At 37.2% G+C, this 26,106-nt stretch overlaps 1 protein-coding gene across 5 annotated transcripts in view; it reads left to right on the forward strand.

Annotated features, from left to right (window-relative positions):
• The window catches only part of LOC126831060 (uncharacterized), an 82,431-nt gene that overhangs the window by 43,299 nt on the left and 13,026 nt on the right, over window positions 1-26,106 (forward strand). For 2 of the 5 annotated variants that reach the window (XM_050561673.2, XM_050561672.2), the window contains exon 3: window positions 7,900-7,992. The exons of 1 other annotated variant lie outside the window; for it this stretch is intronic. In XM_050561673.2, the coding sequence (XP_050417630.2) occupies window positions 7,900-7,992 (93 nt within the window). Of the gene's footprint in view, window positions 1-7,899; window positions 7,993-13,680; window positions 13,908-18,615; window positions 18,733-26,106 lie in introns of those variants that run through there. 2 more of the 5 variants (XM_050561677.2, XM_050561676.2) reach the window with 2 other exon arrangements.

Consider the following 26,106-nt stretch of genomic DNA (forward strand, 5'->3'; position numbering starts at 1 on the left):
CTATTTTAAGAATTCCAAGAATATAGCTGTCGTACCCCTTTTAATTCCGAGTTTTATTGTTGACTTGGGTTATTATATGTCTGGTAATATCAGGACTGTTATTAGAGACAGTTTAATAACCACAAGGTGTTATATAATATCCCAAGTCTCGTGCTAGATCACGTTGGGTCGTCTCTAATCTTTCAATATACTCTGCCCTTTCATAGTTGCGGTAAATAAATCTATCCTTATTAGGTATGTAGTATGTATGTGAATTAAGTTGCACTTAAACATGTACATCAGAACATTAGTCGACGCCAGACGATACTTGTGTAGTTTTATTGCCTCTTAAGCTTCCTGTGGCGACTGTTGGGGTCGATGGGGTTACTTTTAGATGAGATTTTTGCATATACGTAACTTAATGTTATGTCTGCTAAAGGTATAATTAAACGTACATTATACAACAGCTAAACCTGCCTATGACAGGTCTTTATTTAGGCCCGAAATTTTATATAAACTATTAATTAGACATTTGTTAACATGAAAAGACCTTAATCAACTCCCGATGCCATCTTATGTGTTCGATTTACACTGGATTTGAATCCGATCTGCTGCTCAACGCTCATTGATGATTAAATGCAAAATTGGATAATCGAGAGTATGTTTTTTATCGTACCGACTTTAGTAATGATGATCGAGGCTAGGTCTAAAATTGAATCACTGATATCTTGGTTCAGAGTGGAACAATTTGACTGAAATTTTCAGCATATTCCCTTTACATTATCTGATTTTAAACTATTATAGTGCGAATAACTAATGTGCCATAATGCCCCTCTAAAGGTGCAGACGAAGGTTTATTAAGTTTCGATTTTCCGATTTCTGATTGTCATTTAGAATCCACGTTGCTAAATCCCTAATTGACATACCCCAATCTGGTTAAAACACAGATTCTATTTCGTTTCGTTTTTATAGTTCAAAATTTCGTTTTACTTGTCTTTACTACACTTCAAGTAGTGGAGGCCATCGAAAGTATAAAAAAACGAAACGAAATATAGATCTGTATTATAATCAGATTGAACATACCCAGGAATTATCGTCTAGTTTATTAGGGTATTTTATGTGGCTTGTATTAGTCTAACTTCACCATGCGTAGCATCCCCACCTTTTCCTAGTTTATTAGGGTATTTTATGTGGCTTGTATTGGCCTAACTTCACCATGCGTAGCATCCCCACCTTTTCCTAGTTTATTTGGGTATTTTATGTGGCTTGTATTAGCCTAACTTCACCATGCGTAGCATCCCCACCTTTTCCTAGTTTATTAGGGTATTTTATGTGGCTTGTATTGGCCTAACTTCACCATGCGTAGCATCCCCACCTTTTCCTAGTTTATTTGGGTATTTTATGTGGCTTGTATTAGCCTAACTTCACCATGCGTAGCATCCCCACCTTTTCCTAGTTTATTAGGGTATTTTATGTGGCTTGTATTAGCCTAACTTCACCATGCGTAGCATCCCCACCTTTTCCTAGTTTATTAGGGTATTTTATGTGGCTTGTATTGGCCTAACTTCACTATGCGTAGCATCCCCACCTTATCCGATAATAGTCGTCTTCATGAATATGGCCAATTGGGTAGATTTAGATCAGTGTACTGTTAACTCAGCTCTGGTAGATTTAGGACGATGCTACTCATCACCAACAAAAATGTTTCTTTTGTCAGTATCGTCCAACATATTGTAAAAAGTTACCGACAAGGGAAGATATATATGTTATAGATATTCAAAATTTAAATGATTTCATTAAAAAAAAACTTACAAAATTCTGAATAATAAAAATTTTGACAAAAACGGTCGGTCCAGCTAATCACGGACGAAAAAATTCAAAAAGAATTCCGAATAATTGAACAATTTTGACAAAAACGGTCATATCAAGGAAAGATGTTATATAGGGATATTCGACACATATGTTATAGGTGTTATATATACGTATATTCTACACATTACATCCAAAATTTAAATTCAATGCATTTTTAGCTTCAGTGGATTTGAAAATATTCTTCCTACCTATCAAATGACGAAATTGTTTGAATAGATACCTGCCCAAAGTGTACCTGAGATTGTATAAGATTACATATTGTGAATCAGGTGTTTTGTCGATTTTAAAGGGTTTTATCTTTTATGTTCTTATTTACTTTTATTCAAATAAAGTGTTTTACACTTTAGGCGGGGTTGGATGGTTGAATGGTTAGCGCGTGTGCGTTGTATCATAAGGTCTGTCATTGAGTCAACTGGAGTGGTTTCGATTCCCCGGTTGTACGTGACAAGGAGTAGGGTCGCCTGTCCAACCTCGTGTCCACTCGACCCAAACTAGGTCATTTTGGGACTAACATATTGTTCAATTGTATTACAATAATTCGCTTGCCCGTAGGGGTCTTTAGCAGTGGGAAGCAACCGGAGGACCCGGAGAAAATCTACGAGGTTGGACAGGCGATCGTACCCCTCGTTACGTACAACCGGGGAATCTCGTTGAAACGAATACGATAAAGAGTAGAGAAACTGGGCAACGTCCCGGGCAAAATTTCCCTCACATCACACTGTATAGCGTGTGCCCGTCTTCATAAGCCCAGTTTAGGAGCAGAACAGTAGGACGTTAAACCCCATTTCATTTCCCTATTTATAACTTCATCTGGGTTGCGGAAAATGAAATTTAATCTCGACCATCAAAGGATTGGGTTCTCTTTTAAGTTAACCTTTAAGCTGATTTACAAAATCTTATAAAATTCGAATGTATTTGTTACTTTTAACATCAGGTGTAATACAAGCATGGCAATATTTTAAAGTCAAAATTAACCAAGATTATGGTTGCGATTAAAACTGTTAATGAGTATTTTGGCGAAACGTAGCTATTATTATTCAGGCTGTGTATTTGGAAATAATACTGAGGTGTCTAGACCTATGAATAAAACTGACTGCTTAATGTGCCCTTTATCGTCTTAATCTTTTAACAACGCGTGGTTATGAAACATGAATATCATATCCATTTACATAATTTAGAATGTAAAATTCCTTTCAAGTTTCCCATTAATGTAACATGTACAATTGATTATCATCGTGAATATGATCTCAAGTAAATGAAGTATATTTAATGGGTATTAAATTCAGATAGAATTTAACTGATTCCTGGAACGATCGAGATATTCGCTGTGTTACCGAGGACTCGGAAAGCGGAGAGACCAGCAATATCTTCTTATTGTTGATCGTTCAGGGATCAGCTGAATTAACGATAGTCAACCTAGCTAAGATAAAACTTTAATTAGTAAGTAAGTATATTATTTGATCCAAAGGAGGGGGGGGCTGAATAGTTAGCGGGTGTGCGCTGTATCATGAGGTCTGTCATTGAGTCAACTGACGTGGTTTGTATTCCCTGGTTGTACATGACAAGGAGTAGGGGCGTCTGTCCAACTTCGTGAGTTTTCTCCAGGTCCGCCGGTTTCCTCCCACTGCTAAAGACACCTACGCGCAAGCGAATTATTGAAATAAAATTGAAACATATGTTAGTCCCGAAATGACCTAGTTTGTGTCGAGTGGACGTTAAACCTCTCTCTCTCTCTCTCTCTGATCCAAGTCAGATATTTTTCAATTTGTTATTCGCTTTATATTCTGTACTCAATATTTTAGAAGATTAGAACTGTCAACACGGAATGCAAAACGTAGTGTGTCCATCAACGAGTTTATATACATGGTTTACTGCTCTGTAAAAAGACTGCCGTTTTTTTTTTTTTGGGGGGGGGGGGTAATTTTTTTGTTATTTGTTGATTCCCTCAGTTTCTATACATGATTTACTGCTGTGTAAGAAGACGGTTGGCTAGTTGGGTTTTTTGGCTAGTTGAGGTTTGTTTTGTTTATTAGTTTTTTTGTTATTTGTTGACACCCTGAGTTTGTATTTAGTTCTTGTTTAATTAGGCTGTGTGTGGTAAAATATATACACATTACATGCTATCTGTGGGTATCGCGTGTATACAACCGTTCAGGGTTTTTTTTACCCTTCTAATGCACACAAAACTCGGATCAATGGTTGAAAGACATACATGATGTAAATGAGTTTTCCTTACAACTTTTAATGACCGGTTTGACAGATTCTACAGTATCTTAAGTGTTTGTGTTGTTCTGTCAGATAACTGTCAGGAAGAGATTTGTTTTTTTAGGCTGTATTACATACGTTAGTTGCTTATCCCACTAAAGACCACCCCCTGTTTGTTTTTGTTATGAACTAATCAGACAAGCCCTCCAGCGGAACTTTTTATAAAGTTAGCTTCCATCTATCACCACTTTGCAGGCTGGCTGACAGATGTCTCAGCGTGTAAAGTGACATAACATGATTATCTTTGTGACCTAACATTTAACACAAAAATCTTCTTTAACGAACAGATAAACAAAATTATGTTGACATTTCTTCCTCTGTACATATTGTTATTAACGTTCTGTTGATGAGGTTACACATTCAATTAGAATATATTAATGACTATTGGCAAGCGTAAATTCCTGGTCCGTATCGCGTATCCGTTTGGATTTCGCGTTTGACGTCATCAATGTGTGTGTATTTCTCATACGTGATACGGCATACGGATACGACAGCACGTATCGAACAGCTTTCATACGGAAAAGGTCCGTAAAACATTGTCATCTTTTTACCGTCTTTTTGCTACTTGTAGACGTTGAAATGATGTGTTATAGCGGTTTTTTTTATGAATCTATGTGTAGGCTATCCCAGAACACGAAGGTGTATATTTGATGTGATTTTAACCATGATAACGACTGGAATGTCATCATTATTTTTGACGTGTTTTTCTCGGAATTTTCATACTTTTCCAGTCTGTCTACATGCTGCTAAATTTAGGGTGGTGGGACCTGTAAATGATTTTGTTCTATGGTAAAGGAATACAAACTTTCAGAAATTGCTGTCGAATCGAGGTCGAAGATTTTTAATAAGATTTGACATTACATTTTCTTTTTTAACAGCCCAGCGACTTGTAGGCTAGGCACTTGACTAGTAGGCCTACTGGTGATGATGCTGTAATAGAACTAAGCTCAGCTCAGAGACGCATAAGTACGCGACGCGAAAATCTGCCAAAACTCTAAAACTACATTGACGCAACGTATCGTGTATACGATACGGATACGTGATACGGATGGGAAAAATCCGCTTGCCAAAAGTCTCTAATGAGAGAGAGAGAGAGGGGGGGGGGGGAATCAGTCAATATAAAATGTATGAGAGCACCATACTATGCCTTTAGAGAGAAAGATGGAGTTTAACGTCCACTCGACACAAACTAGGTCATTTCGGGACTAACATAAGATTAAATTTTATTTTAATAATTCGCTTGCACGCAGGGGTCTGATATCATTAGGTCTGTCATTGAGTCATCTGGCGTGATTTGGATTCCCCGGTTGTACGTGACAAGGTGTGTAGGGTTCGCCTGTCCAGCCCCGTGGGTTTTCTCTGGGTCCTCCGGTTTCCTCCCACTGATAAAGACTCCTACGCGCAAGCGAATTATTGAAATAAAATTGAACTACGTGTTAGTCCCGAAATGACCTAGTTTGTGTCGAGTGGACGTTATACCCCATCACTCTCTCTTATAAGGTAATAATTTTGTAATAAGTAGCCACGGTGGCTAAGTGGGTAAGACGCTGGCTCGCTAGCCAGGAGGTCGCATATTCGATCCCTGCATTGGCCGAGAAAATTTATCGGGATTTTCCGACGTGGTTTCCCCTTGTCAGTGGTGCTAATCGTTCTGATGGAACGAATAACAGAGGAACAGTGTACACATTGGCGTGCACGTAAAAGATCCCTTGACAGTCAGAATTCGATATAAGAGTAGGCCATTGTGCCGCTGCCCGGGCAACATTTCCCCTTATAATTGTAAGAAATGATATTATATTTCAACCCACTCTGTTTATTGCTTCAATAGATAAGATTTGTCCCGTTTAATCGACGAGTCGTATAAATAAGTAAAATGTTGTTACAAGATTTTTATCAGCCTTTAATTTAAATGTTATGTTTTATACTAGAATTATAAACATTATATATTTATTATGTCACTGAATTAATGATTTGTTTATATAAGTGTGTAGAAAACAAGAATCTTACCCAATATATTCCTGTAACTGTCAGGAATCGTAGACAAGGAAAACGTTAATCAGATGGAAATGACAAGATTCTACTTCAATTCACATTAATAGTTGCTGTCTAATCTTTAATTTTAAGATAAAGGTATCGTTTAAACAAAGTTTAAATCATATCGTTAACATTAAAAGTGTTTGCATAGAAATAGATAAGGACAGGTTGTTGCTGTGTTTATTTCAATCTAATCTGAAACAGTGTTGAGCAACGTCGCCACAACTACCGGACAGTTCCTCTTGTGCACGCAAATAAACAGTCATCTTGAATACTTAGCAATGAGATCGAGGGGAGGGGCAGTATAGAGAGAGAGAGAGAGAGAGCGAGAGAGAGAGAGCGCATAGATGGGGTTTAACATCCACGTCTTATTCGTGCATAATATTACAACCACAGTCTACCGAATGTGTAACACTATCTTAGTGATAACAGAGATCAGTTTAGTAAATATATGATTTATTTACATCAGGTATATACTAACATCTACATACAAAACAATACAGGAACCTAAACTAATATACCGGAACTAGACTACGACAAGAATACACATAACTATATTAAATCCACCATTCTGCCTTTCTGCCAAATCAGCGGCTGAATTTGGGTGAGCCCATACGCCGGTCTCTCCGTCTTCGCTCCTCTCTAGTCGTCTTTAGTCGTCTGCCTAACTGTCCGTAAACTCCTGATTATATAGCACCGGAGAATAGATAAGACACATGATCATACAATTGTCTCTTTATCACGTCATGGTATGCTTACTGACCAGTGTATATTCCTTTGAAGTCATGTGGATCTTGTACACAGATCCTATGTAGTTTTTAAATGACATATGGGATTAATTACATGATTAATTAGATCATAGCCAGTCCGTGATTTAACAGAAGTTTATACCGAGTTGAAAAGTCAATATCATATATTATCAAAAACCAGCTGAGGCCATACAGTATTTTAATATTGTACTTAAAAGCACCTAAATGACCGTTCATTTTGATGAAAGTTATATAGTACTTTGTCACAAATGCACTGAATCCTCCAATAGAATGGAATTTTAATCAGTGGTTTAAACTCTTCCTTCCCAAACGTGGTGGCCACATTTATATCTAACTTATAAGGCAATCTTTTGTTACACCGTAAAACTCGGCAGCCAATTATAATTTATTCAAACCGATATCGAATAGTTTGGGTTTGTCTTGATAGAAAGATTCTTCTGAATATTTCTCAAGTTTTTAAATATACAGATTAGAAAATTAGCCCGCTTTTAAACTAATATTTCAAGAGGTTATCTTTGGTTCTTCTTTTTAAGCGCATGGATTAATATGGACTAAATGCTATTGCTTGGTTCTCACTATCACCATTCCTGCTACAATTGAAATCGTGGTTTTAATCGTGGTGATTCAATTGGGAAGGCAAGTCGTGATTACCCTTCTATTGCGTTTTTCTATTGAATTTCCCTTATGTGGCGAGTCCATATACCTTAATGACTTGTTTTTGTCGAATTTGTCAGCTGGATTTAGTATCTGACCACTGGTAAGGTTCGATTGTGCTTGATTTTGTTTTTATTTTGGCTGACTATTTAATAACCGGTACCAAGTTTGGTAGAAAGTTACAATAATCATGCTGTTGACTTTTGTTATATAGTGCCAATATTATTTCTGTGCGTGTCTATTGTTTTTATCATTCTTGTATGTCGATTTGTGGAGTAAATTTTTATTAATAATAAATTATTCATACAATTTTTGGATATTGTAGTGTGTCTGGGAAGAGCAAGAGACGAAAAGGGAGATCTTACATCCCCGCATCCCTTCTCTATAGACCATATCCTTCTGGTGTCTTACTCAGGAGGTAGGCTAATTTCACATTTCATAAATCTTCTTTGTACTCACTTCAAAAGAGGGAGAGAGAGAGGGGGGGAGAGAAATGGGTTTTAACGTCCACTCGATACAAACTAGGTCATTTCGGGACTAAAATATGGTTCAATTTTATTTCAATAATTCGCTTGCCCGTAGGGGTCTTTAGCAGTGGGAGGAAACCGGAGGACCCGGAGAAAACCCCCGAGTTTGGACAGGCGACCATACTCCTTGCCACGCACAACCGGGGAATCGAAACCACGCCAGTTGACTCAATGACAGACTTTATGATACAACCGGTCGAGGGGTGTATATCTATGGCATCTGTTTGCGATATCACTTCGATGGAAGCGGACGTAAAATAAAGCTATTCCACACACACACCGCCCAGACTGGGCATCACAAGGAGTAGCGTCAGCTGGAATTCTAACAATTCCTCGGCGTAATAGTATTATAAAATAAAATTCTCTCTCGCATTACCGGCTAATCATCGAGGTTGATGTTATGGATAGTGTGAACATGATCATTTGGCGCAATTGTCGGAGATAAAAAAAAATAAACTCCGACTAAAAAGACGAACAATCCCATATTGTTGATGAACCGGTAATGACTCTCCTGATTCTATTTGATTAAGAAACCAGTTTTATATACTTTAATTTCTGCACGAATTACTATACCCGATGTGTCTCTCTGTTATTCCCGTTTATATGAAAAGTTATAAGAGCTGATATCATCGTCTGCAATCGGATAATTCAAACCATAGTAGAAAATGCATTATTTGATATCTAAACTCCCCGTCTGCAATCTGCATGCTATTCGGCTCAGGAATGTCTTTCTAAAAGTTATTAATGTCTAAGTTCATAGAATTCCTTCTATTCTATTCAAGGTCCTTTTCTCTTACGTTCAAATAACCAATAACCTTTCAGCTTGAACATGTAAAAACAATATCATCTTAACACAGCATCCAGGCCACAACAAAGTAAAATAATACCACGACGAATGCCAGAACCCAGGCTCTATCCTTCATTTCTACTAATGCATAGGTTGAACGTTTTTACAAATAGGATTTGACAACCGAGAATTTCCTCATAATAGCCCCCCCCCCCCACAAGACAGGAAAGTACACTTCCGCAGAATAGGTATAACAAAACCTTGATGGTGTGGCATGTTCCTCTCGGTGGGTGGTATGCTTCTCTCGGTGGGGTGGTATGCTTCCCTCGGTGAGGTGGCATGCTTCTCTCGGTGGGGTGGTATGTTCCTCTCGGTGGTGTGGCATGCTGCTCTCGGTAGGGGTGGCATGCTTCCCTCGGTGGGGTGGCATGCTTCTCTCGGTGGGGTGGTATGTTCCTCTCGGTGGTGTGGCATGCTGCTCTCGGTAGGGGTGGCATGCTTCCCTCGGTGGGGTTGCATGCTTCTCTCGGTGGGGTGGCATGCTTCTCTCGGTGGGGTGGCATGCTTCTCTCGGTGGGGTGGTATGTTCCTCTCGGTAGGGTGGCATGCCTCTCTCGGTGGGGTGGCATGCTGCTCTCTGTGGGGTGGTATGCTCCTCCCGGTAGGGTGGCATTCTTCTCTCGAACCTGTATACAGTTCTTCAGTAATTGATTCCCGTGTAACAGAAATCACAGACGAGCACAGGAGAAGGTTAAAATAACTTAAAGGAGCTAAATCTCTATTCTTTGGCACCTAGAAATGGACACAAATGGGTCTCAACGCATGTAATATAAATGTATATAAACTGATTTACATTCAATCGTTTCTATTTTTACAGTAATGTCTAATCAGTTGTGTTCGGCGAAATACGCCAGAAGTCTCAATCTAATGGCAATCTCAAGTGCCTGATTATTCTAGTCCACACCGGTAGTATTCCCTTGTGGGATGTGTTAAGCCTCGTTCATCGAGCCGCTTCATTACAAATGGCGCTCGAAAGCATTCTGGCACGCGATTCGTGTGCCAATATTAAAATTTTCATTCTTAAATATTGAATATGATAAGCCCATCTTTGCCCGGTAAGATCACAACATTAATGTCGATTTAAATTGACAAACAATTCCTGTTAGCAATGTCGAGGACTGTGGATGATATTGAGTGAGTTAGATACTTTTCTCCTTTCCTCCTTCAGGGAGAAGTCACAATTTTCAAAGAGTCCCGAAATAAAAGGTCTTTTAAAGAGCGTAAAGCTCTAATTCAATATTATCCACAGTCTTTGACATTACAGACATTATATCCTCTGACGCGACCTTCCACTACAACCAGTCAGATCTTCATACAGTAGAGGTCATCGAAAGTATAAAAAAAAAACGAAATATAGATCTGTATGTTAATCAGATTGGCCGGAGTAATTCTGTTTTGACGAAAATAACTAATTATAAATCTATATATATATTTGTGACTGTCGTTTGTCTGTCTGTCTGTCTGTCTGTTCGGGGTTGGCGGCTACACTAGGTCTGCCCCGAGTCTGAAATTTGAGGTATAGGGGTAGCTCGGACCGGGGAGTAACATAGGCCAGGTGGCGTTAGTTTACCACTTCCGGTTTCGGAGTTATGACCCCCGAGCGAAGTCTGTCAGTTCGGGGTTGGCGGCTACACTAGGTCTGCCCCGAGTCTGAAATTTGGGGTATGGGGTAGCTCGGACCGGGGAGTAACATAGGCCAGGTGGCGTTAGTCTACAACTTCCGGTTTCGGAGTTATGACCCCGAGCGAAGCCGGGTATCCTGCTAGTTATCAATAAAAATGTTAAAAATGAATGTAAATGAATTCATATAAACTCATATTACATTATTGGGTGCTTTTTGACCATTTTCATTTCAAATATATCGGGGATTTCTTGTGTAATAACTTAAAGTTGCAATTTCATATTTTCTAAGAAAGTCAAAACATAATTATTTCTATGTCTTTTGCTCAATAGGTTGTCAACTCACTATTATACGATCATAGGTTATCTTTCTCACACTTAAAAATCTTCACACCAGAAATAATAACACAATTACCTCCCAATTACCTCCCTTGTTTTCCTATTCCCCATCATGGAATAGCTATCGCCAAACGTTTGAATTTAAAGTTGAAAATGATATTTTCGCCAATTTCTCAACTGGCAATAGTGAATTATAGGATTAATAGGATTATTCTTTAACAAGGTAGGACTGTTTATAGATACCATCTATTTTAGGGCTTTATTTTAATACATTTTAAAACTATAACTTAAAAATATGAAATTGTAACTTCAAAGATACATTATGGGAGATTAGATAAAGAGCTGGCAGTTCTCACTATAATAGTTAAAAACTAGATAATGTAAAGGCAATTTGCTGAAAATTTCAGTCAAACTGATTCACTCTGAACCGAGATTTTAGCGATTGAATTTTGGGTCTAACCTTGATCATTATTACTAAAGTCTGTACGATAAAAACATAGTCTCGATTGTCCATTTTTTGATTTAATCAGAAGCAGCAGACCGGGTTCTAATCCAGAAAATATCGCAGGTTATCAATGACATTTAGAGTTGATTATGGTCTGGATAAGTTAATTAATGTCTAATTAATAATTTAGATAACATTTCAGGCCTAAAGAAAGACCTGTAATAGACAGATTTAGCTCTTGTTTGATGTATGTTCAAGTGAATGCACTGGTTCGGATACATACTTGTATAATTATAGGATACCACATAACAGATCAAAATTATCTCAAGATCTGAAATTCTGGAATACTTAACATAATGTAAATATTTAACTCGAGTAGCTAAATATTACTTGAGGGTAATTAAGGATAATTAGATAATATAGCATAATTGATTAATAACACATCTCGGTATTACACACTAGTTTATAAAATAAAAATAACAATTCTCAACCATTACCGCCATTTTCGCATTTTTTTTATTTATATAAACCTGTCATAATTCTTCACCTTTGAATAATGCGTCGCGTGCACCACAAAGAGTTTCCATAAAAAAGTTACAGCTTAAAATATTTCTATAATCCCTCGTGATTTACAGTCCATGTCTCTGTGAACATTATAACGCACACATAACAAAAACTTCTCTTTTTTTTATCTTGGTATAAAATGTGTGTGATTATGAGCAGTCATTAGGTTCGCAATAAAACTCATAGGAAGGAGTCTTCTTCATCAGCCATAAAGATGAAATCTCGACTAGACATTTAACTATAATAATGTTTTTTTTAACTGAGATACCCTTTATCATAGAACAATCCCTTTAAATGTAGCATTATAGCAGGTCGCATTAACTTAAATGGTTTACTAATATATTTGTGGGTTTATGGCAATTTTGTTGCCCGATTAGCTAATCTTAGACATAAAGATCCATTATAATAACTACTTTATCATGTATTTACTTTATTCTTACTGTTTTATTTCCTGACTTCACAAGTCATCATGTTAGGTGGTCACACAATAAAATCATCTCCACCATTTTTGGTAGAAAGAATATTACCACCCTTATGATACCGCACGAGTGAGATCGTGGTCCCATTGTTTATAGCCCTCAATCATATTCTGGTTCTAAATTTACAAGGACGGCTGTCTAGTCTTTCGGATGGGACGAAAAACCAGAGGTGCCGTGTATTCATTGGCGTTCACATATAAGATCCCTTGGCAGTTGGAATTCGAGTACCCGGAGAAAGTCCACGAGGTTGGACAGGCGACCCGACTCCTTGTCACGTATAACCGGAGAATCGAAACCACCCCAGTTGACTCAATGGCAGACCTTATGATACAACAGTAGCATTGTAAGGATCTGTGTAATAAAACAAGATAATAGGTCGAGAACCAAAAGACACACGTAATAAATTTAATTGTGTTTTGTTAAAATCTCGAAATAAATCGGCTACAGTTCAAAATTAAGCTACTTTAGCATAAATGGGTGTGAATCCGGATTTGTAGACGTGAGTAAAGGTTAATATTAGCGACGTCCACGTGTGACATCACTGGTTTTACATTCGTGTGAAATTAATGTTTCAACAATCTGATCTATTTAAAGGAGCTAAATCTCTAATATTTGGGACCTAGAAATTGACACAAATGGGTCGCAACGCATATAATAATGTAATATGAATGTATATAATTTCAAAACAGTTATGTTCGGCGAAATACGCCAGAATTCTCAATCGAATGGCAATCTCTAGGGTCTGGTTATTCAAGTCTACACCGATAGTATTTATTGCGCATGCTCTCCGAATAAGAATATACCGTCACTGTTTGACATGACTTGTGGAATATGTGTAGCCTCGTTCTTCGAGTCCCTTGTTACAAATGGCACTGAAACGCATTATGGTACACGATTCGTGTACCAATGGTAAAATGTTTATTTTGTCTTAATTATTGGATATCAGAAACCCATTTTTCCCGGTAAGATCACAACATCAATGTTAATTTAAATTGACAAATAATTTATGTTTTTAATATCGAAGACTTTAGATGATATTGAGTTAGAGACATAGCAACTTTAAAGGTCAAAACGCGCTGATTGCATCAGTCGTAATGTTATGAATTAAGAGATGATTGTTTTGCCGGTGAGTTACTATCTGTGAAGGGTAACATGTAGTACAAGTTTAATCGCTCAATTAACTAATTACGTATCTACTATGTACCTTGTCTTGCAAGCAAATCTGCACGTATTATCTCTTACACATTCAATATATTTAACCCTATTGCATAACAGCTTGATCAACAACGGCTTTTCTTGGCAAGTGAAGGCATAAGAGGAATTTTGATTGAAATGACGGGAAGAAAATAGGCTTCTATTCTATGTTCAAACCCTCGTCTTAAACGCAGATTACTGAAGTTTTTGCTCGATTATGCTGATGATTTCCAGTAGTTGATATCTCTCTCCCCAATAACAAGATTCTTCCATGTTTTATTCAGCTGTTTATTTAAAATGATAAGCACCGTTTGTTAGGTAAGTCGATTCTTCTAGTTCATTGTTTTATCGCGGAGAAAAAAAAATATTATTATTTCAAAACCTACACGTTTAGTTTATATTTGTCATTTTTAAATATTCTCGGGATATTTTCTATAAATTATACAGTTATCATCTAGGAACCATTCACATGAAATGAATATAGTTCTCGGGATAACATGTTGTCATGTCATCTTGTCTCCCAACTATCGTTCTAATCACCTAGACGTTTAGTTTATATTTTCATTTTCAAATATTCTCGGGATATTTTCTATAGATTATAGAATTATGGGTTACATTTATCATCTGGGAACCATTCACACGATGTGGAATTTAGGGCTCGGGATAGCATGTTGTCATGTCATGTTGTCATGTCATGTGGTCTCCCAACTACCGTTCTAAACCATAAAGAAGTTATTTTTAGAAATGATATATTTCGTTTCAGTTTTAGGGAATTCTAGATTATAAACCGATGGTAGGACAGAGTTGGAATAATTTTATTATTTATTTATTTATTTCCTTTCTTTTTACACAATACAATACCAATTTTATCCTGTTGTGTTCTGTTCTTTACTATCAACAGACACACAATTAAAGAAGCTAAATCGCTAATATTTGGGACCTAGAAATTGACATAAATGGGTCGCAACGCATATACTAAAGTAATAAGAATGTATATAAACTGATTTACATTCAGTCGTTTCTAATTTCTAATCAGTTATGTTCGGCGAAATACTCCAGGAGTCTCAATTCAATGGCAGTCTCTAGCGTCTGGTTATTCCAGTCTACACAGATAGTTTTATTGCGCATGTTCTCCAGATAAGAATATGTCGTCACCGTTTGACATAACTTGTGGAATATGTCTAACCTCGTTCTTCGAGTCCCTTGTTACAAATGGTGCCGAAACGCATTATGGTACACGAATCGTGTACCAATAGTAAAATGTTTATTTTGTCTTAAATATTGGATACTATGTTGATTTAGATTAACAAATAATTCGTGTTATCAATGTCGAAGACTTTGGATGACATTGAGTTAAAGACTTGGTTACTTTAACGTGTTAGGTCGTTTTAACTTGGCTGTATGATGAACCCGTGTAACCGTGTCCTTGAATAACATACATTAAAGCTGAACTCCGATTACAAAACTACAGTTTGCTTGACACGGCAATTACTGGAAGTGGGCGTGACCTGCGTGTGTTTTTGTTACCCCTAAGCGATCGCCATGTTTCCTCTACAAATTGAAAACAAGTATGGCGGTCGTTTAGGGCGTTACCTTTTTTTATTTAATTATTTCTGTAGTTTTGTAATCGGAGTCCAGCTTTAACCCTGCTAGTACAAAATAATGCATGGAATTATCATTATGAATATGGTAGACTCGTCGATTATCGTTTTCTTTTAAAAAAACGAGCTGACAATTATATAGGTTCGTGTTTCTATTCTACAAACTGGTAAAACTGCAGCTTATTTCCAAGACAACAGCTTTAACAAAATTCACAACCTCTTCCGAGTGCAAATCGATCATTCTTTGTTTATTTTTTTTCAAGTAATTAATCGCACATAGTTTCTTTTTTATAATAAAACAACCTAATTTATACTAATATTGGGGGTTAACCGAACCCTTATTTTATTTGTCATATTTGTGAACTCCGCTTTAAGGTATTGGTGGTGTTATACCTTGAAATATTGTTTATATAAAAAAACTCACATAAACGGGCTATTATTAGATTTAATGTAATAAGTGCAATCCATAAAAACGAAACAGTTGCTGTGTTCTCTTAATTCGTTGCCTCTTTACTTTGATTCATAGACGAGTGGATCATACAATCAAATTATGAATGAAGTGTATATTCTAGGCAAAATGCCAACAATATTATACAAGTACATAATAATAAAAATAATAATAGTAATAATAGTTTCTATATATATATACTATTCAAAAAAAGTAGGGGATATTTGATTTTTAAGTGTTATTAAAGTCACCTAATGAAACTGACGAAGAAACAAATGACAAAATGAAATGAAGTTCACATTCATCGATTTATTCCAAATGATCGTTAGACTAAGTAAAGCACAGACTGACCATTATAAGGGTAAAATGATACCCGGGGTCAAACAGCAAAGTTACCACAGCATCACAACCAAGTCAGTAACGGGTAAATCCTCCTCTGTTCGCCAAACAAGCATTGATCCGACGTGGCATACTCCTAATGAGACGTCTAAGGTCATTTTGGTCCAGATTGTCCCATTCCTGTTGCAACGCAGCAGCAAGTTCTTGGACATTGGCAGGACGTTGTTGACGTTGACGTAACCTCTGTCCAAGCATGTCCCAGACATGCTCGATGGGGGAGAGGTCGGGACTCAGTGCTGGCCAAGGTAATGTGGTGATGTTCTGTTGTTGGAGGTAACCTGTAACGATCCTGGCCCTGTGACATCTTGCGTTGTCATCCTGGAAGATGAAACGGCGGCCATGACGTCGTGCGAACGGCACAACATGGACTGCCAAGATGTTGTCCCGCTAGTACTGGCCTGTAACACGCCCTGCAACAACATGTAAAGCCGTTCTTCCAGCAACAGTGATGCCTCCCCACACCATAACAGAACCACCCCCAAATCGATCATGTCTGATGACGTTAACGTCTTGGAAGCGCTCGTTTCGACGACGCCACACCCTCCTACGTCTGTCCAAAAAATCAACAGTGAACCTTGACTCATCTGAAAACATCACATTGCTCCAGCGTCGATTATCCCAGTGTTGACGATCCCTACACCAACGACGTCTTGCCTGAATGTGATGATCTCTCAAACAAGGGATCACGCAAGGACGTCGGGCGCGAAGGTGATCCCTATGCAGTCGATTCCGAATCGTCTGGCCACTCACTCTCACACCAGTGTCTGTTTGAAGACGAGCGCTGATCTGATTTGCTGTGATGACACGATTTCTCAAGGCCAAGGTACGGATAAATCGATCCTGGGCTTGAGTTGTCGCCCTTGGTCGACCTGAGCGTGGTCTGTCCTGTACAGATTGTGTATCACGGTATCTGGACCATAGCCTGCTTATGACAGACTGAGAAACATTCATCGTCCGCGCCACAACCGCCTGTGTTGTGCCGATCTGAAGCATGGAATTCAATGCCACAATGACTGTAACATTCAAAGTCAGAGTCGTGCAAATCTTGGGTTGGACCCCCATGATGATCCCAAGCATCACCTGCATTCCATGCGGTAGCTATTGTTGCGTTTGGGCGTCACATGTTACTGGAAATGTTTCTTCTGTTAGGTTCTATAGTGACTTTTTTCGTAGTCATTTGCATATTTTAGTATTATGCCCCCAAAATCAAATATCCAGTACTTTTTTTGAATAGTATATATATATGTTTCTATAATGACAATGTGTATACACGCTCACAAGCAGTTCAAAAAATAATTCAAATTTTTCATACCAAATCGAAATTATCTTGCAGTCTAAATTTAAAAGTTCGGGGGTACAGTCGACAGGAATAAGGAATAAGTTGCATCAAGAACATATAACTACCAAGAATCATCATATGCGAGATGTACTCTTAACAGAAATGTTTAATTCGTTTAACTACCATCACTCAATTGTTGATAACAACTCTCTGGTCATTGACTTGGCTCGTGTAAACTGTTAAATAAACAATTCTGATAAAGAAAAGCAATCGTATACTTTATTCAGCATTAAACTTACATTATGTAAGAGCTAAATCTGCCTATTGCAGGTCTTTCTTTAGGCCTGAAATGTTATCTAAATTATTAATTAGACATTAATTAACTTATCCAGACCATAATCAACTCTCGATGTCATCGCCAGCCTGCGATATTTAGCAGATTGGGATACATTTTTTGAAAAATAATTAAATCGATAAATGGATAATCGAGACTTTGTTTTTGTCCCATCGACTTTAGTAATGATGATCGAGTCTAGCCTAAAATTCAAAAGCTAATATTTTGGTTCAGAGTGGAGCAATTTGACTGAAATTTCAGCATATTCTGTTTAAGTTATCCCGACCGCCCCCCCTCTCTCTGTCTCTCTCTCTCTCTCTCTCTCTCTCTCCAGGGGGATCACGTGGCTAAGTGGGTAAGACGCTAGCTCGCTAGCCTGGAGGTCGGGTGTTCGATCCCTGCATTGGCCGAGAAAGTTCATCCAGATTTTCCGGCGTGGTTCTCCCTTGTCAGTGATGCAGGACGGAGGGGCTGACAAGGAAAGCTGTCTAGTCGTTCGGATGGGACGAAAAACCGAGGTCCCGTGTACACATTGGCGTGCACATAAAAGATCCCTTGGCAGTTGGAATTCGATATAAGAGTAGGCCGTAGTGCCGCTGTCCGGGCAAAATTTCCCTCATAGCACACTGTATGGCGTATGCCCGTCTTCATTAGCCCAGGTTAGGAGCAGAAAAGTAGGACGTTAAACTCCATTTCATTTCATTTCTCTCTCTCCTGTTAATTGTTGGGCCATTAAAATCATATCTATTCGTTCTATAACCTCCATAATAACTGACTACCTTATAAATATTTTATGAATATATAAAACATATACTCACAATATAGGTAAAGAAAGGATGTGTGTAATATTCACGTGAATTTTCATAATAGACCCGGTTGTGCTTTGTATTTCATTGGTGGATTTTTAACACACCTATTGAATATCGGATGAATGAACTTAACTTTTAAACGATATTGCATCACCTGTTTTATACTACATGGCAGGTGAAAAATATAAGGTGTATGTATTCTGTTGACTATACTATTACACGTGCATGATTATATAAAAAAGGCAAAAAACTAACGGAGAACTCGATGAAAATGTAAGTTGAAATTGTTTTGGCGTAACTTCAGTTATGCGACCATAGCTTTAGAGCAGTGGTTCTCAACCTTTTTTTGCCACCGGCACACCTTGGAACACATGTGAAAACATAGCGGCGCACCTGGCTAAATATATATGAAAAATATTTGAATTTTGCAAAATAAAAACATGGCAAGTCAGACGGTATACAACCGTAGACTAGTCATAGCAGTGTTTCGAATTTCATCAGTCGAATACGGACGGAATAGCTGGCTTCTTTAGTGAGAAATTTCCTTTGTGTGCCGTTCAAAATGTCGCGGCACACTTAGGAAGATCTTGCGGCACTGACTGGTTGAGAATCACTGCTTTAGAGAATATAGACATTGTGGAATTTCTCGCGGAGTTATTGTCCTTGTCACTGAAAGCTCTGCGCGTCACGTATTTCTTGTGTCGGTTTTGTCATAGCTTAATTAATTCTGTGAGCGTGTAAATTTGAAGTCATTGATGACATTTCCATATTGGAATGATATATAGTAGTCCAAATAATTGAAGCGACGATATACAATCTGATTAAAACACAAATCATATTTCGTTTTGTTTTTTATAGTTCGAAATTTTGTTTTACTTGTCTTCACAACACTATAGCATCTGGAAGAATAGTTATATAACCCGCGTTCTGGTTGATGTGAGGAATTGGGCAATGATACGGTCTGTTACGGTGAGTTCTTAGCGTGTTGTGCACGGAACCGTGGGGAAACCACTAGAAACGTCAACGCTGATTGATTAATCAATGTATGACGTCCTAGGTTCAAAAATCGCTCGTATGACCCCTGACTCGACCTCCCACTATAACTGGTCAGATCTTCATGTAGTGTAGGCCATCGAAAGTTTAAAAAGACGAAACGAAATATACATCTGTATTTTAATCAGATTGGGTTTTCTCATGGTATAAAGGTTTTGTTTTTTTTGTCAAGTGGAAACGGTTTGCTAAATCCGACTAATTTTAACTTGATTCCAGACCTTGGAGGACCTAAAAGAGCAGTGCAACACCCTAAGTTATCTCTTCGAAATCATTGACGTTATTTAGGCTGTTTTATAGTCCGTGGACATTTTGAAACTATTAACATTTTCTTAAAGCGATATTATGCGATGACGGGGTCGTTTTAGATTTTTATGAATCATGTCACAAATTTCAATAATCATGATCACTAGCTCAATGCTAAAATCAATATCTGTCAATCATATCGATTTAATGTAAACAATGAATTTAATTGCTTGACACACTGACACGCCCCTGAAGCAGACACTCGTGTATATTAGATGTATTACAATATGATCTAGAGAATTGCATCATATTTGCATACAATGACTGGGCTGACGGAGACAGATCTATGCCATACAGTGTGTTATGAGGGGAATTTTGCCCGGACAGCGGCGCTCCGGACTACTTTTATATCGAATTACAACGTGTACACGGGACATCTTTTTTTGTCCCATCCTTTACCAGACCCTCCGTCATTCGCGCACTGTATTTTCACATAGGCCGAGTGTATCCAAGGTTTTGTATACACATAGTCCATAGTTAGGGCTAAATCTATTTGTTAAGGCCAGCTCAATTTCCTTCAAGGTCGCTGAGATGTAAATAAGGTTACTGCACGTAATTGTTGGTTAGGTTTAAGAATTTGGGGGAGAGGTTAAGTCTCCACATAAGCACTGACCTAGGATGATGAAAAATTGTTCGTGATATTTCCTAGTTTTATTAAAAAATACTTACAATACATTAGATTTATATACAAAGGCGATTTCACTGTTTTTTGGTTTTGGTGGCGCTGATGGTTTTCCTTGGATGGTGCTTCTGGTATTCTCGTATTATTGTTTCTGAAGAAAAAAAATAAATAAATTTGAGTCTCTCGGGAGAGAGCCACATTAGTGTGTTTCCTACTACGGATTGGATTTTCTAAAAAAATCGTGTTTGTTCCATATCACCGGGTTAGGGCTAGGGATTCTTATATCTAGTTGATTTTATTTACTAACGGTTAGGGATAGGATTTGATATATGGTTTGTTTTGGGTTAGGGTGGAGACTGGTCTTATATAATCTAATTTACTGTGCACTAGGAAGGACCATTGACCAAACTTGAAATTGGCCTTATTAAATAGACCTAACCTTACAGTTAGTTATTTATTTATTTTACTCTAGTTTTAGTGTCTTGTTTCCATTTTATAACTCCTGAGATTTAGAATGACAGTCATAACCTTGATAAATAGACTTTTTGAATAATTAAGAAAACCGTTTACGATATTCATTGGTTGGTTCTTACCGCACCTTGTCGACAGGTAATACAATAGCCAGAACATTAACGAAACTTCCATTATATATATCAAAAACATCAGTGTGTTGAGAATTGTACTAGAAATGTAAGTAACCTTTAACTTTTATAACTCAGTTTTCATGTAGTTTACTAGTAATTACTTTGAGCCACTTTCCGTAACAAATTAAAAAAGTAGACATCTTTTCACCAAAACGGGCCATGATTCGCTATTTCTACATTTTGTAGAAATGCTGGTTTTGTTTATTTTGATAAAGTATGCTTTTTGTACACAGTTTTTTCCATTGGTTAGTTTTTTATTTCATTGGGGGATTGGATAACACAATGGTTAGCGCGTGCGCTCTGTATCATAAGGTCTGTCATTAAGTTAACTGGCGTGGTTTCCAGGCCTGGAAATAATGGTTTTAGATGTACCTGACAAAATGTCAGCCACTAATGAAATAATTCCTGACATTTTCAACTAAGTGCCGGACATGTACATTATGTATTAATAATATCAATAAAAAAGACAAATCGGTGTGGACAAAATGACAGGCACCAGAAGTTTTGTGCCTGACAAAGCCTGAATCTGTGCCTGACATTGTCTGTGACAGGTGCCTTATTTCCAGACTTATTGGTTTCGATTCCCCGGCTGTACGTGACAAGGAGTTGGGTCGCCTGTCCAACCTCGTGGGTTTTCTCCGAGTCCTCCGGTTTCCTTGCCACTGCTAAAGATCTCTACGCGCAACCAAATTATTGAAATAAAATTGAACCATATGTTAGTCCCGAAATAGTCTAGTTTGTTATTATATTGCTTTCTAGGATCGACGACCGCAAACGTCAATTTTTTATAAGTTATAATTATTTATTTATTCTTACATAAAAACCTAATATTTTTTCAAATTGAATTATGCATACCTTTGATAAGAATTGTGCTCAACTTTGAAGTTATAAAAGTCATCTCTTGGTGTGTGTATATGCATATTGTATACGTCATAATACATATTTTAATTATCCAATGTTCATTTTATTGCTACATACAGGTTTAAAAAGAAATATTAGATATAATAAAATGTCTGTGTTTTTTGTCCCCTGCCTTTCATCAAAGAAAGCAGGGGACTATTAATTAAAATTGGTCTGCCCGTCTGTATGTCTGTCTGTCACACTTTTTGGGACACAAAAACTTTCCTTATAATTGAGCTAGAATAATCAACACACACATTTAATTGCAAATATCCAAATAAAAACTAAAATATTTTACAATATAAATGTCCAACAAGGTCTTTATACTGCTATAGTCCAAAGATCACAAAGTAAGACTTCAATTTGAAAAATACTAAAATACACAGAGCACATTCATAGTGCTGCCAATGTGAGGCAACTACTTTATGGTGTGTTTTGTTCCAATCTATTAACTAGTTTAGAGGCATTTAGTTAAAATAAGAACAACAAACTATAACACATGAAGAGTCCAGGGGAAGAACGATCTAAGTCACATTTTTGTCTTTTCGCATAAAAGGCAAAACAGACTTTTGGACGAGAATGTTTGACGCCAAACAACGAGTGGGTTTAATTACAACTTCAAAATGATGTTTAATACGAATCATAATTACCAGTACAACAACTGACTTCAACTTTTCAGCCATATTAACGTCAAAATAAAGGTTACGATGGCACCATTAACTAGGGTTCATTGAAAAAGTGACTTAGATCGTTCTTCCCCGGAGCTCTTCACATACTTATGGAAGAACAATTACTGATTTATTTAGGCGACGTTTCGAAGAGTATTCTCTCAACGTTTTCAAGCAAGTGCAGTAACAAATTAATGCCAATCATCAATGGTCTCACTAATCCTTTATATGCACCTTGCCTTTGATCATGTAGTTTTCATGCCTTTGATCTTGTTGTTGTCATGCATGGTTTATGATTTGTTGTTATTGCTTGTCTATATATTTAATTGCCCTACACATTTGTTACTGTGGAGGGTTGGGATGTGCGACGCTTCGACCTCTACCTGGCCGGTCACCTCTGGCTTCCGGTTGTGGTTTCGATCCCTGGTGTGAACGTGTGTGGCTTCTCAACCTCGTGGGTTTACTCTGGTTTCCTCCCCGCAGCAAAGACCCCTGCGCGTGCGTTAAGATAATAAAAATGACAAATAAGGCTTAAATTGTTTGTTAATACACAAGAAATAGACACCGTAAATTGTTTGTTAATACACAAGAATTACTGCCCGTAATTTGTTTGTTTTGAGCGCATTTTAACATATTTTCTCATCTACGTTTTGGGTAGTTATTTGACATGTCAAAAATATTAAGTTTTCCTTTTAAAAAGATTTATTCAAGCGATATATGCATAACATTCACATATACCATATTATATTCGTGAATTTAATGTTCGCATACAGTCATTAATCATTTTGATTCATGTCTGACCTCAGACATAGTGCGGCGCTGTTTTTTGAAGATTTTTTGCCCCAGTTATTGTCGTAGGCCTGTGGTTAGACGCCCTATTCATGTTGTTAAGATGAATCTCGAGTTCAACAACAAAAAAACTACTGCCAAAGTGTCGGATGTTCGTCTTTGCTTCATATAAACTTGTACTTCGTAAAGATAGCCATCTGTCCAGCTCTGAATGACCTACATTTCAACCTCTTACATTCAGATGCAAGAAAACAGACAATTCAAAACTGTCAATATAAAGTTGTCCCGTCGAGATAATCATGGCTATCTTTCACAAAGTGCAACAATTCGTGCGTTTAAATCTCCGTAAAATAATTCTATGGTTGTTTTCAGCCTTGTACAAGTCAAGTGTATAACGTATAATCATTGTCTGTCCTAGCCAGCTTGTTTCAGGACATTTGGTAGTATTGGATGGTTGTAGGTTGTGCTGGACTGTACCATACCGCCACCCCCTCGGCATACCGCAACAAATAATACCACACCCATCTGTCCCCTGGGATTTTCTAGCGTGGTTTCCCGTTTTCGGGGTTGCCTGGCAGGGACAGAGGCTATTCGTAAAAGAACCCTTGACAGAATTCGATATAAGAGTAGGACGTTAAACCCCATTTCTGTCAGCTCTGCATTCTCTATTAATTCCTCCTTTCAAATATATATTTTAAAAAAAATGTCTCTAGTTTATCTATTTTATATATCTCGTTATAATTACAAATATACTCTAAAAAAAATTCATGTTTTGTATCTTAAGTATAGTGAGGGCATACACATTGGCACAGTCTGTTCTCAAATACAAATTCAGATATCTAGTGAATGAAAATATTGTTTATAAAGAAAATTAACACTTAGAACTATGTAGTGTTTTCGAAATAGTTTTAATTTATTGCAGGTCTTTTATGACAATAAGAACCGTTCTTCTTTAGCTGGAGTTATTAAATTTAACTCATTTTAACGCAGCATGGCGTTCTTCTCCTGCTGTAGTCATATACTTTAACTAATTTTTACCGCAGCTTGATGGTTTGCAGTAATTTTAGATTTAACAAAATTTGTCATTTTATGGCTATCGTCGACATGGGAATACGGTTCCATTTCCCTCAATCTAATTAAAATACAAATCTATATTTCGTTTCGTTTTTTATACTTTCGATGGCCTACATTACATGTAGCAAGTGCACTCGGCAAACCTCAACAGATTCCAGTACCCTACAGCTAATCTCGGCTGTATGACAAAGTCCGCCTTTAGAACTACTTTCAAGTTCCCGGATTACAATGGCGTTGTCCATGACGACCAATGACGTCATTGATGACGACGTATTTGAAGAATGTTTTATCTTACAAAATTTTCAAAGTTTGAAGCTGTTTTCTTTCAAGTTTATCCGATTTTCTTTAGACAAGGATAAATTTGCACTGAAAATTCTACACACTCTTCGAACGACGCAATTTTGAGAACTTCTTTCTAAACGCGGGCAAGTTTCCCTTATAAGTAAACCGGTGCCGCATCGCAAATGTATAGGCGTAGGTACATATCACTTACTGTCACACAGCCGAGGCTAGATGTAGGATACCGGAATCTGCCGAGGTTTGCCGAGTGGTAGCAAGTGTAGTAAAAACAAGTAAAATAGAAATTTTGAACTATAAAAACGAAACGAAATTGGATCTGTGTTTTAATCAGATTGCATGTCTCTTACCTAATTTCAGAATTGGTCTTATAAAATTGAAATTAAGATATTTTATATTTACTGATTATCGGTATTAGAATATATGTTTAAATTTCCTTGTTTCTAAACCCGATTTTTCATTTATCATTATAAACCTATAACGGCAAATCTCTTTGATCTTTGGGGTATATTCTATGCCCGCAATAACTTGAATATATATACAGGGGAATTTGGGGGTATTCTTCTGAAAGTTTTTCTTTAAACCTGTAACGGGTTATTCTTCCAGGGTAGTTTTTTTTCCATAAGAAAACATGATATAAGGTTTTTCTTTCTGGAATTTAGGGATATTGTCATTTTACGTACATGTAAACATAGACGGTTTATAAGCAAGCGACTTCGGTTATGCTGTGAAAGAAAGACTTCAGAAAAAACCCTCGAAAGAAAAACCTCGACCTACCAGCCTCAGTTTTTCTTTTTCTCGGGTTATTTTCTTCAGTCTTTCTTTCCCCATCATACCCTCAGTCTCGTGCTTTATCCTACACAGAAAGTATGATTTTAGCTAACATAAGAGCACTGCATAAAGCCATACTACAGCCCAGTCAGCTATTGCCTAGTTATTTCATCATGATTTTTTAAAACCACGTTTTATTATTAAAGCTGAGCATAATATAAACATTAACTATCAACTTTAATTCAGATTATTCAACGTGGCATGTTAAGAATGTTTGGGCTATCAAAGTTAATTGCTTACGGGTAGAAGAAAAAATAAAAACCTTCAATACAGCTCATCTCATCAGCCATTAAGCCTTTTTATTCCGTTAGTTATTTAGGAGATTTTATTCCTTTTCATTTATTTGTTTTTTTTTAAACTTGAAGGTAAAGCTTGAAATAGTTTAGAGTAATTGAATAAATCCAATTGCAGTCAGAGATACATATACTAAACATAGGTTATCCGCTTGAGAACAGACATTAAGCTA

Source organism: Patella vulgata, chromosome 8, assembly GCF_932274485.2.
Source record: "Patella vulgata chromosome 8, xgPatVulg1.2, whole genome shotgun sequence".
Taxonomy (NCBI): Eukaryota; Metazoa; Mollusca; class Gastropoda; family Patellidae; genus Patella; species Patella vulgata.